General features: G+C 32.9%; 1 protein-coding gene across 5 annotated transcripts; it reads right to left on the bottom strand.

Annotated features, from left to right (window-relative positions):
* Positions 1-503: 503 nt before the first annotated feature.
* Positions 504-12,120, bottom strand: LOC129966942 (uncharacterized). 5 transcript variants are annotated; one of them, XM_056081555.1, is made up of 6 exons: positions 11,935-12,120; positions 9,532-9,764; positions 3,804-4,009; positions 3,511-3,693; positions 2,745-2,923; positions 504-1,751 (listed from the first exon to the last, which is right to left on the bottom strand). In XM_056081555.1, the coding sequence occupies exons 3-6, from the start codon at positions 3,856-3,858 to the stop codon at positions 1,746-1,748; spliced, it is 423 nt and encodes a 140-aa protein (XP_055937530.1). In that variant the 5' UTR covers positions 3,859-4,009; positions 9,532-9,764; positions 11,935-12,120; the 3' UTR covers positions 504-1,745. The 5 variants fall into 5 exon arrangements, 2 of the variants coding, with proteins under 2 accessions (XP_055937530.1, XP_055937531.1); XR_008784322.1 differs by lacking the exons at positions 9,532-9,764; positions 11,935-12,120 and adding an exon at positions 3,020-3,378 and having other exon boundaries at positions 3,804-5,852; XR_008784321.1 differs by lacking the exons at positions 9,532-9,764; positions 11,935-12,120 and having other exon boundaries at positions 3,020-3,693; positions 3,804-5,852.
* Positions 12,121-12,776: the final 656 nt, after the last annotated feature.

Here is a 12,776-nt window from a genome sequence, read left to right as displayed (position 1 = left end):
TGATCACCATGGTGATCAGACACAGTGATCAAATGCTTTCTAAGAATCAAAGGATACTTTGATTGGCTGGCCGGCCGAACCAATCAAAGTATCCTTTATCAGCGGATGTACACATTTGCATCAAAATTAAAAACCGAATTAAGGTATATAGGATTCAAGATTTAGTATTTTAAATTTACTATTCATCTTACTATAAATACATTTTAAAAAAATAAGCTAGTAATAGTTAACAAGAATAAAATCTTGAATTAAAACGCAGCTGCAAATGGATGCAACGAATAGATGATTAATTTTAATATACCTTCTCAAACTACGGTAAAATTTCAGAAATATTAAAGTTAAATTTAAATTTAAACAATGAGTATCGATACCATGTACTATTAAATTTGGATTTAGGAATCATTAATACTATAAATTTTATGTCATTTTCGGATGTAAAACTTAACGAGGAGCAAAAAAAAAAAGAAAAAAACTATTTTAAAATTACAGTTCCAACCATCAAACAAATTTAAAATTCAAGCATAAAATATAATTTTCAAAGCATAGAACCATTTCATGTGCAAAAACTCCAAGTTGCAGCTTAGCAATATATATTTAAAATATTTTCAGAGATTTCGGGGCCAACTACCGAAAATTAGCATAAAACATTTTTCCCTAATTAAGACCAGTATTTCAAAAAAGAATGTTCAGATAATTACGAGTTGCAAAATCCCTTCATATTAGAACTATACACAGATAATTATAGCAAATATATTCAGATATTTGATCACTTATTTCATCATCATCATTATAATATTAAGTTACTTTCTAGAAATCGACAATAATGAAATTAGTTACGAGATCATTAACATTCAGTACAAAATAAAAACAAATGACTACCATTTTTATAAAATTGTAGATAAATTGAGAAGTATATTACAAGCCCTTATGCTGATGTGAAGAAACTACAATGAATCGTTTCATAACAATAAAATTCAATTTTTCAAATTGTGTTACAGTAAGCGGTGATGAAAAGCAATCGTAACAAATCACCTCATAACATAAAGATGGATTATCCGTTGACAATAAGGGAGGAATGCATATGCAAATTTTTATTTCAAAAATTCGTTCTGTGGCAGTAAATTTTTAGTTTTGTTGGAAATTTGACTTATTTGATTTTCCTAGAAATCATCTATTACATTTTAATTTATCTACATGAAACATGTTTATCGATATCGATTGTCTCAGAATAGCTTGTTTCTCAAAGTACAAAGCAAGCACTACGTTTAAAGAAAATGAATGCAAACCAATATTTTAGTCGTTTTAAGTAGATATATGAAAATTTCAAACAATTTAGATGAAATATCGATTGATATGCCAAACATTTGTTTGGAATGATAATTACATGCACTTCAAGCTTTCCCAATTTTAAAAAAATATCCCCAAAAATGTAAGATTCATTGTCATAGCCTTAAAATGGGATCATGAAATACTTCAAAGACATATTGATATTTTCAAATAATTTGCCATTACATTAGTAATCACAATTTCACCACTATGCAAACTGATGATTTTTGATAGAAAATATACATTTTGGATTTGGTGTAACATTTATAATTTTACTAACCAACTACATTTGTCCGGAAATCAACATTTTAACTGTAGTGGCTCCGAATTCTAGTTTGCATTTGATAGAAGCTTCAGATACTGCATGTTGTGGCAGGATCACTTCGAACAAAACAAGTCAACATCTGAATCGGAATAGATTAGATCTGAAAAACAAGAAACCATTCAATGGCAGAATATACATGACAGTTTTACTCTTTAAATATGCATTGATAATTACAAACGAAGCTTATGATTTCACTATTAATAGAAGCGAGAATAGAAATCCTACTTCAAATGTAGATTTAAGTTTACCAATGGCTGATCTTTTGAAAATGAAACTTTATAGTGATTTATAGATTTTAAAATAATTAACTAAACAAGATCTTTCAGAAGCTGTGCATATATGTATTCTCTAAGGATCAGAAGTGGAGCAAATAATGCTCAAATAGCATTAGCACAGTAGCCGCAGTTATTGGTTAGACTTCAGAATACCATATGTTATTTTGCCCTTTTCTAGAAACTGTCATAGAATCATTTAAACTGTCTCGGAACGAACGAATGAGTGCATAATGGAGAAAGAAACAACTCTTGAAGCTTCGTTTGACAAACATGGACGTTTTCTTTCTTAAGGTTACAACCGAAGTTTTCTGGATTATCATTTAAATACTTTAAAAGGAAATGAAATTGGTGACCTTACTGATATTAGTATGTACCAGTTACTTCGATTAACAAAATATTGAAAATTATATGCATTTTAAATAAAAATTACAATGAATTTAGAGCGTTCCAAAAAATGAGTTTACTGGAGGTTGAAAGTGAGACGAAAAAAAATTACATGGAAACATCTTTTGCTCATCTGCCACAGGCGTATGTTTGAAAAAGTTTCTGTCCATGCAATATTTCCTTAGTATACACCATGAAGAAAGCCTTACCTAGGCCGATTACTTCGACAATTACGTTTAGAAGTTGATATCGTGAAATAAGTATATCAACTCTTTTCTTAGGTAAAACTACTGTAGATATTTCAATAATTATTTCCAGGAAATTATGGTTTATTTATCTTTAACTGCCACCGATATACTTTCTGGAGAAACCAAATAAAATGGTTATCGAGTGTCTCTCTGTGGTAGTTTTATTGTTATAATTCAGAAACTTACCATGCCTTTGAATTCCATGTACTTCGAACTCATCTGAAGGGAATATCCTCCCCGTATAAAGAACTGCTTTCTAGTGAAGACGTTTTTGGACCTTGAAAAGCGTATTATCGATGGTGATGACATACTTTTTAACCGGAAAAGTAGCATCAACGGCCATGAGTTGTCTGACAGAAGAATACCTAAAACAAATAGAAGTACATTGTTATGGTTCTCATTCGATAATCCAAGCCAATGATTGGAAATCATTTGATGGTGTGACAATTCGCACAACTTACCGATATTACTTCAATGACGTTCTTTCCAGGACATCTAGATACCTACTACACATATGTAGATACTTTATGGCTGGAACTGAAAGGGCATTCATTTAACTTAATAAATTTGGTCATTCTAGAAAGTTTACCACAAGCCATGCAGAGACAACAGAATTACCTAGAAGCATTTTTGTCCTGCGTAGATGCTGGAATCTAGTTTCAAACGGTTCCTGGCCATGGAGTATTTCCCTCATAACGAGGGTCACTGGGTGATTCCATTCTAAGACGTTCAATTACTTTGAATCCTATACTCAGAAACGCGTATGACAGGCGTTTGAATTCCGGTAATTCATTATGGTAAGTAGCCAATAGGGCTGCATCTGTTTCAATAAATATTTTAAGATAATTATGTTTCGCATCTCTTTGCAGCCTCCAGTAATTTAATTTCTAGATGAACCAATTAATGGTTTTCAAATTCCATGCCGTTTTGTTAATATAAATAGCGAACTTACTGCGCCCTTGAATTGTCTCATCACCTTCAACATCACCTGTAAGGAATACTTCCTCGCATCCAGCATATTTGGGGTGGACAATCAAGTGCATGGAACAGAAAGCAACACTACTGGTGGTTGACGTAGTGCCTTTATCAAGCAAAATGACATGGATATAGGCCATGTTGTACTGTCTGTCAATGCCTAGTGAAAAAAAATGTGTACATTTTTACAGTTATAATTACCATAGATATAATCACATGATTATATCCAACATTCATCACGATATGATAATTATAAATATCGTAACTCACCGATATTACTTCTGTACGAAAGAAAAAATTTCGTGGCCATCCAGATAGCTGCCATCCATATTTTCGTCAAGAGAAAAGGCGGTCGCTTTGCTTACAGGAGTTGGCCACTGTTTCAAGCGAACAGCATAAAAAGTGTTCTTTGCAGTGAACAGCTCCAACAACGGCAGGCGATTTTGTTAAATTGATGACTTCTATGACGTATTTCACTGATGAGTGAAAAGGCCAGTGAATTCAACAGAAACTTTCTAGTATTACAGATATTTGATTTAAACGTTTCCCACTGGATAGTCTTACACAAAAGACTTGTCAAATTTGCATTAAACATTCTGTTCATTTATAGAAGAGGGCACAAGAGAGCAACTGCCACTGTTTCCTCTGTCATATTAGACTGTACCATGTAAAATCCACATGATTATAGCATTTTCGTCGCTTAGAAACTACTCGAGTGGAATATTCAAAGATTATGAATATTTCTTCCACATTAAATGTGCAGATTTTAATGCATTTTAGAAAGTTTCCAATAGATAAAAACATTTGAGCGGGCAACTGTTAGTAATTTTTAAATTTTAAAAGGGAATGGACTACAGAGATTATTCCTCTTTTGTTTTTCTTTACAATAAACAAATTTGATTTCAGAAAAAACATCTTTGCCTTAACTCATTTCATATTTTTAAGTGTTATGAAGATAATTTTTTTATATACTTAAGTATAAAATGCAATACGAAATTTATCTGAATAATTTCAAGTAAGTTCAAAATAGCTTAATTTAGTACGATTTTTTTTTTTATCTCAAATGCTTAGTAGCTTAATTCAATTCTATTTCTGAAAGGTTTTTCCTAGCCTTATTCTAACCGATTACTGCCTTTAATTCATTCATTTTGATTCGAAGACAATTGCAATTCCTTCACATGAAGCTATTCAAACTTCCATTTCCGAATTGCGATATAGAACAAACTAAGTTATTTCTAGATAACTGAAGAGTAAGAATTCGTCTTCTTTATTCAGTAAAAATTATATGTATCACATTAGGATGTATAAATATTAGACACCGAATTGAACTAGGTATTTTTAATGAGATTCCAAATTGTTACATCAACTAGAGGAATAGTTAATGTACAGAAAGCCAAAAAAGAACGAGGCAGATTGGAGATTTTAATTCCAAAACCGGGAGAAAAAGTTCGTTTCAAGTACGAAATGTCAAATAATTGAGCCTCAGATACGGAGCTAATACTGCTTTTGATGGCAAAAACAGCTAATTGGAATTTGAAAGAAAATGGCAGCTTTTAATTACATTGAGATATTGATTCCCAATAAGCCGTCACTCACTCCAATCCCCCCTAAATGAGAATAAATGAATATTATTCAGAGAAATTGGATATTTTAAAAGTTCTATTAAATTAATATTTTAATTTAAGTATAATTACGAGTATAAATTTTTCTTTTTATCGGATTCCGTCATAGCAAAACTTTGGGTTTTCCGGGATTTATGTCACTGAAATATCAAATTTAATCTTAATATGAATTTTAATCTACTCTGCTCATTGGAAAGTTTGCATTAATATGGTATCCGCCAATTTTTTTCCCCTTACTATAAAGGAGATACTTCAGTTATTGATTAAAGTCATTACAAGTTATAATTGCTGACTTAAGCAAAGAGTTACTTATTAAAGATTATCTATTAATTAATTGTTCTATGTTTCCTCTGGTTTGAGATTCAAGGGAGGGAGAAACTCAGCATGAATATTTAGTAATGTATCCATCCGAAAAAATATAACTACCTATTGATGGGATTTAAATACAAAATAATTTAAAATTACGAATTAAATTCTTACATATTAAACCTCGTTCACTTCAATTTCCTAAACATTTTTCAATAATTTTCTTACTTCAAAACGTTTTAAACTCGCCGCTTATATTATATTATATTCCTAATTCCTATTAAAATATTGGCCACGAAGGTGAAACTAAGCCACCCCAAATGATTAGAAGTATCAAATCCTTGCACAGTACGCAAATGCCACAACTCACACATACACAACCCACACCGGCACCCCTAAAACCACAACTCACACATACACAACCCACACCGTCACCCCTAAAACCACAACTCACACATACACAACCCACACCGTCACCCCTAAAACCACAACTCACACATACACAACCCACACCGTCACCCCTAAAACCACAACTCACACATACACAACCCACACCGTCACCCCTAAAACCACAACTCACACATACACAACCCACACCGTCACCCCTAAAACCACAACTCACACATACACAACCCACACCGTCACCCCTAAAACCACAACTCACACATACACAACCCACACCGTCACCCCTAAAACCACAACTCACACATACACAACCCACACCGTCACCCCTAAAACCACAACTCACACATACACAACCCACACCTCCAACGCCACCCAGAGACCCACACTTTCACATAAACAACCCACACCTCCAACGCCACCCAGAGACCCACACTTTCACATACACAACCCACACCTCCAACGCCACCCAGAGACCCACACTTTCACATACACAACCCACACCTCCAACGCCACCCAGAGACCCACACTTTCACATACACAACCCACACCTCCAACGCCACCCAGAGACCCACACTTTCACATACACAACCCACACCTCCAACGCCACCCAGAGACCCACACTTTCACATACACAACCCACACCTCCAACGCCACCCAGAGACCCACACTTTCACATACACAACCCACACCTCCAACGCCACCCAGAGACCCACACTTTCACATACACAACCCACACCTCCAACGCCACCCAGAGACCCACACTTTCACATACACAACCCACACCTCCAACGCCACCCAGAGACCCACACTTTCACATACACAACCCACACCTCCAACGCCACCCAGAGACCCACACTTTCACATACACAACCCACACCTCCAACGCCACCCAGAGACCCACACTTTCACATACATAACCCACACTTTCACAAACATAACCCACACCTCCAACGCCACCCAGAGACCCACACTTTCACAAACATAACCCACACCTCCAACGCCACCCCGATACTCAAACTTTTACACCTTACCCACATAGCCATTTCCACTTGGAGTTTCTGATGTTCGCAAATATTATCTACATAACCCAAACCATGATACAGTCAACAATTGTCTCTCAACCCCCGCTAACACTTCCAATTCCCAATTTTCAACATTGCGTAACAATACGCGATAACTCGACGAGTTAGCCATGAAGGCAATCGTTTCTTTTCCCATAAACCCATGGCGAAATAATTTATCACGTATTCATATTGGCTATTTCCACACTCCCCTATGCCATCACTTCATTCACGGCCTAATGTGACCTTGCACTGTTTCGACTAAATACATGACGACTCCCAAAACGAAATATTAATTCCATTCCGTACATCACGCCCATGCTTAAGATGAGACGCGATGTCATTCACAATGCACATTACTTCTCAATATTCTCATTTACATAATGCATTTTAACCTCAGAATAAAATGCACGTCAGTACCCCCGTTGCGTCCAGCCATGCATCGCGGAAACGACTTTTTTGAAATTAACACAAACCTAATTTTAAAAATACTAAACCCGGCGAATTTATGCTAGTTATGATGAGCGAAACGGTGAATTAAAGCAGGAAAACAGATTAAATAAGACGTGCGGTTTGCTCAAAAGCATTATTCTAAATTCCATGCAAATATTACCTATATTCTGCACTGCTTTCATCGATTCATGATTTTAAACATCATTTTCCTCAAAATTCGGTATGAAACTGTCAAAAATGGACATCTAGTAATTTTCGATCATGTCTCGAAATAATTCGATTCATTACAATCAAAATATATTAAGAATTAAACTTTCGATAAAATGCCATCTGTATAGAATACATGAAATGATTCTTAAGTTTAAAAATAGATATTTGTAAGTATAAATCTGGAGTTAGACGTACTGCATTACCACTAATGTTTTCCTTGCATTTCTTCAGCTTACTGTTTCAAATTTGCAATCTCAATATAAGATTTTTGTATTTCTTATATTAGATGGATACAAAACTAAATGTAATTTCCCAAATTTTAATTAATAAATTTTAAGACTTCATTTAATATGACTCGCTTCACGCCGAAAACGTTAAAATAAACCTCCACTGAAATTTTATAATACATTTCATGTAATAACATGCGGGAGAATTTGCGATTTGATTAAATAAAGGTAAAGCAATAAGAATAGCATTATGGGAAGGATGCAAACAAAATGCATGACTACCAACTACGCTTATACAATTTAGATTTACTATATTAATATAAACCTACACGAATAACGAAATAAGTAGGAATTGACCAATGACACAAACTTCTAATAAAAGGCAATTTAAAGATTTTTTTTTATGTATAACTTGGATTGGACAACTGAAGAAAACCTAAATATAAGCAAATTCTTTCGAAAAGCAACAGAATGTTTAAGACAACGATCGGGAACTTAAGTGTGCACTATAGGTTCCACTTATGAATCAGCGACTAGCACTTTTCACGTTTTTAAAATGTAAAAATCCTTACACTTTTAACATGAATTACAAAATAACGCATTTAACTCCTATAAAAAGGCTAGTGACATTAGAATTTCAATAATTTTTGTATTCCCCTGCCATCACATAGAACAGAAATTCGATTTATCACTCATTCATTTAAAAAAATTAGGTCATTCTGAAAACTACTCAAAGTTAAAAAGTCTTTTATTTAACATTTTCATCATCCAGAAAAATTCTTTTCATCGTGCACAAATTTATCTCGATCTGTCTGATTGTATTCAGCACTTAGTCACTTCTCTATAGTATATCTAGGAAATTCCATAACCAATAGAGCAGAAAACTAGTACGCCTTGGTGTTTGGAATTTTAATATTTGAACAAACAATTTATTCCTTTTCTTATAAAACCTTGTTTTCGACAAAAATTCTTCGACACGAACAAATATCAACTATAAGATTTTTATTCTCAACATCCAGATGCGGCTCTTGATTAAGTAGTTAAACTTGTTTTAACAATAAAAGTCTCCTTTTTAAGAATTTAATTTTTACTACACAATCCGAGATTTGCTATATCACAATTCTTAAGCAGAAGTTCGAATAACAGCATGTAATCACCGAAACTAACGTTTTAACGTACTGAAAGAAGTGGAAGCTGTATTATGAAGAAACCAAAGGAATTGTCAACAAGTTCAATGAAACATTTGATATTAGTTAGAAATATCTCGACACGAAACTGTATAGGGAGTTAAATGAAAGATTTTGGACAATCAATATTTAGAATAGAGCTGATCTCCAAATTATCAATCATGAAAATTATTGGAATAATTGAATTGTAGTTTGAGTATTTTGGAAAATTCACCTGAACGATTTTAATGCATATCGTATCGGAAAGATATTCAACTTTTATTTTTAATTCAATGGGATTGCATTTATTGCCTGGTTATTCATGATTTGCGATCTATTACTCATCTTTGAAAAGGGATTCGATTGCTTCGTATGCCAAATTGTCTTTTGTGTTTTAAAAATGTTTTGAGCGATTTGTAAAAACCTTGGAAGGCATTAAAATCCAATCCTCGAGTATTCTGAAAGAGTGGAAAAGAAATATATAATCTCCGAATTTTCCACACAAGTAACCGCTAAGAGGCTAGGATGCCACAATTATGTAGACATACCTGGTTAGTCCAATAGAGTGGGAAAATCCAAAAGAAAATATAGTCCTCCGTCATCCAAGCATGGTGTGGTGTGATTATTAAGATCAGGCGCTCTCCTCAAACCTACTTGAAACCCAGTGTTGGATATTTAATCCAGAAATTGGAAGAATGACACTTGGAGCGAAGATAGTTTCAGTATAGACAGCATACGGACGCAAATGTCGCTTTGGAATCTAAATTCTTTGTGAAACGAGCTGAAAGAGAAATTGTGGTTATTTTTATCTCTAATTATAAATAATTATATAAAGAAATGCCTTTTTCATTTCTTTTCGAAGTGGAAGACATCTTGTATCTTACAGATTTGTATAGACAAGTGTTTCGTTCTACAAGTATATTGCATTCCGAATAAGATTCCCTCAGCGAATTATGCTCGTTCAACATGGTTCCATTGTATCTCAATCTAAACCTAAATCAATGTTAAAATTTTTAAAAAAATTCTACAGGAGTCTTTATATAGACTTGAAATCAATGGCAAACATAACAGAATGAATGAACAATGTTTCTATAACAAAAAACAGCTTTGGCTAAGCTGCGCCATACAATGATACACCATCTGCATCGTAAACGTAATAGCATATCAGACAAATATATGAACGTCTCGTTGCATAACAGAACATATAAGCTTACTCAACATTCCAAGACGTGTTAAAGCCTTCTGCTATTATTAACATTCGGATAAGAAAAGGAGAATACCTTATTCAGCTTGCATTGACATAACAAAGATTATCAAACAAATACGTTTTACGTTTCTTAACACTGGCATGGTTTTCCAAGGGCTTTTGCCTTGATGAGTTTATTATACAATAAATATATGTTGGAATATTTACAATAGGTGGTGTATAATCATATTTTTATTAGTTTATTTCATTAGAATTACCAATAATCCCAGTGGCTTTGAAAGTGTTTGCAAAATGTTTTGATAATGAAACATTAATTTCTCCCAGTAAAAGCCTGCTAAGAAAACCACGCCAAAAAACTATAATTGTGCTACGATTTTGCAGAATGTGTTATCAAAGCAACAAGCAAAGTTAAAACGTTCTGCATGAAAAATTCAAAGCAAGAAGGAGCAATTGAAAAAACTGTGGACCCAAATTTCAATATAAACAGAGTTACTTTTATATGCTTCATACTGTATTAGTTTCTTCCACACCATTGTAGCAAAAATGATAAAAGTTTTTAAGTATTGACATTTGTTCAAATGATGCATTTCAAAAATTTCGGCTCGTCATCACAGATAGTCCAATAACATTCGAAGTTCTATTAAAAGCATTAATATGGTTGCTAGAAATAGACCCGAAATTCATGTCCTGTATTACTAAATTTCAAGAAATTTTCCTATTTTTGGGTTAGTTGATTTTCTTTATATTACACAGTGCAAAGATTCTCATTACACAAGGAATGCAACGCTCTTCGGACATATCTTTGGACCTAAAGCTATCAAATTTGGCAAACAGCGACGTCTGGAGGAGTGTCATTCACCGAAAAAAATTCACTTTTTCGAAATTTTAGCTTTTTAATTAAAAAATTAAACTCATTGCAAAATTTCATTTCTAGTAATAGATAATTTTCCTCTACAATTCTGGAACATACAACAAAGAAACCAATTTTCTAAGAATTTAAAAGTCAACTTTTCACTGATACCAATTTTATTTCTATGCATTTAGTTTTCGGCAGATTTAATTTTAAAAAATAGTGACAACACTTATAACTTGAATAAAATTCCATTTGTTTAGTTGCCTATTTCAATAGCATGCTTTAGCTAATGTAAAGCTGTAATTTTAAAGAGTGAAATTTTATACATTAATTCCAAAATACAACTTCTATTTCTAATAAAGAACAAAGATTCAGACTTTTAATTTTCCTACAAATCGAACGACTGTAAACTTCCTTTCCAGAGAGCACTGCCTAATGAAACTAGCACTAGACCAAGACGATTGAAGCCTAAAATGCTATGCTATTACGAAATAAAAATGCAACGTCATTTTTTCTCCAAGTTTAATGTTAATAGTGATACATAATAAATAGTTTTACATTCATTTCAAAAGACAATCTGGAATGGAATTTTCTGCTAATAATAAACACAAAAATTTCCATTATAAAGAGAAGGTAAAACAATTCTGAAAATTAAAAATATGTTCTCAAATATGAAAATTAAATCGTCAAATCTAAGAAGAATTTTTTAACATATAAATTATAAAATATTAAAGATAAGCTTCTTCGGAAAAAAAATTATAAACTAATATTTCAGTATAACAATTCTTTGCATCTTCAAGAGATAAAAACAAATCTACTAATCTTCCATTAATATATTTACGCATACTAAAAAAAAAAAAAAAAAAAAAAAAAAAAAAAAACGCAACTTACCCATTATTATTCAACTCTGTATCAATGATGAGCAATTCTTGAAAAGGTGAAACTAAAGACATGGAGAACCCATTCACAAGAAACAATGATAGTTAATAAAATGTATAGAGTTAAGCTATATTCAAGACAACTACATAGTTCATAATATTTTGTAAAGGAAACCTAACGTGGAGTGCAAGCAATAGTAATAGGAAAACCTATTAATCATTTGAGTTTTTATAGATTCACCAGAATCTAGAAACTTCTTATAATTTTTTCTCTTCTTCCAAAGATTTGTACTCAGCAAATCACCTTAAGAAAAGATTAGAAATTTTTTTACCCAAATTCGAACCCGAAATAATTATTGGGATAAATTGAGAAATAAATCTGCTGACTTTCATAAAAAATTAGCCTGTCATTCAGCAAATATCAGTGATTACTTAATATGTTATAAGCGGTGTTTTCATGTAAGGAACAACAAAAAGTGATGGCTCCATTTCATAGGCGTCAGTGCAGGCACACCATGATATTGATTGGCTCCTAATCCAAACTAATCCTAGCTGAAATAATATGTAGTCTTCGTTCTAGTTTGACTTCTTTTTTCGTCTCCTTAAAATGGATAGCCAGGTATGACCCCGACTTTCAAAATCAGAGATTTGTAAACTGAATCTTTATTCTAAAAATGGTGTAAAAAAGGTAAAAACGTAAAAAGTTTTTAAAAAAAGGTGTACAACTCTAAATCCTTTTTTGAATGGTCCTGAAGAATGGGACCCATATATGATTCATAGAGCAAAAAAAATGGGAAATTCCTCACATAACGTTAGTAAAATTACTAGTTTAAAATTACATACAGAACTTTTACA

Source organism: Argiope bruennichi, chromosome 4, assembly GCF_947563725.1.
Source record: "Argiope bruennichi chromosome 4, qqArgBrue1.1, whole genome shotgun sequence".
NCBI lineage: Eukaryota > Metazoa > Arthropoda > Arachnida > Araneae > Araneidae > Argiope > Argiope bruennichi.
This window is presented reverse-complemented; position numbering and strand designations above follow the sequence as displayed.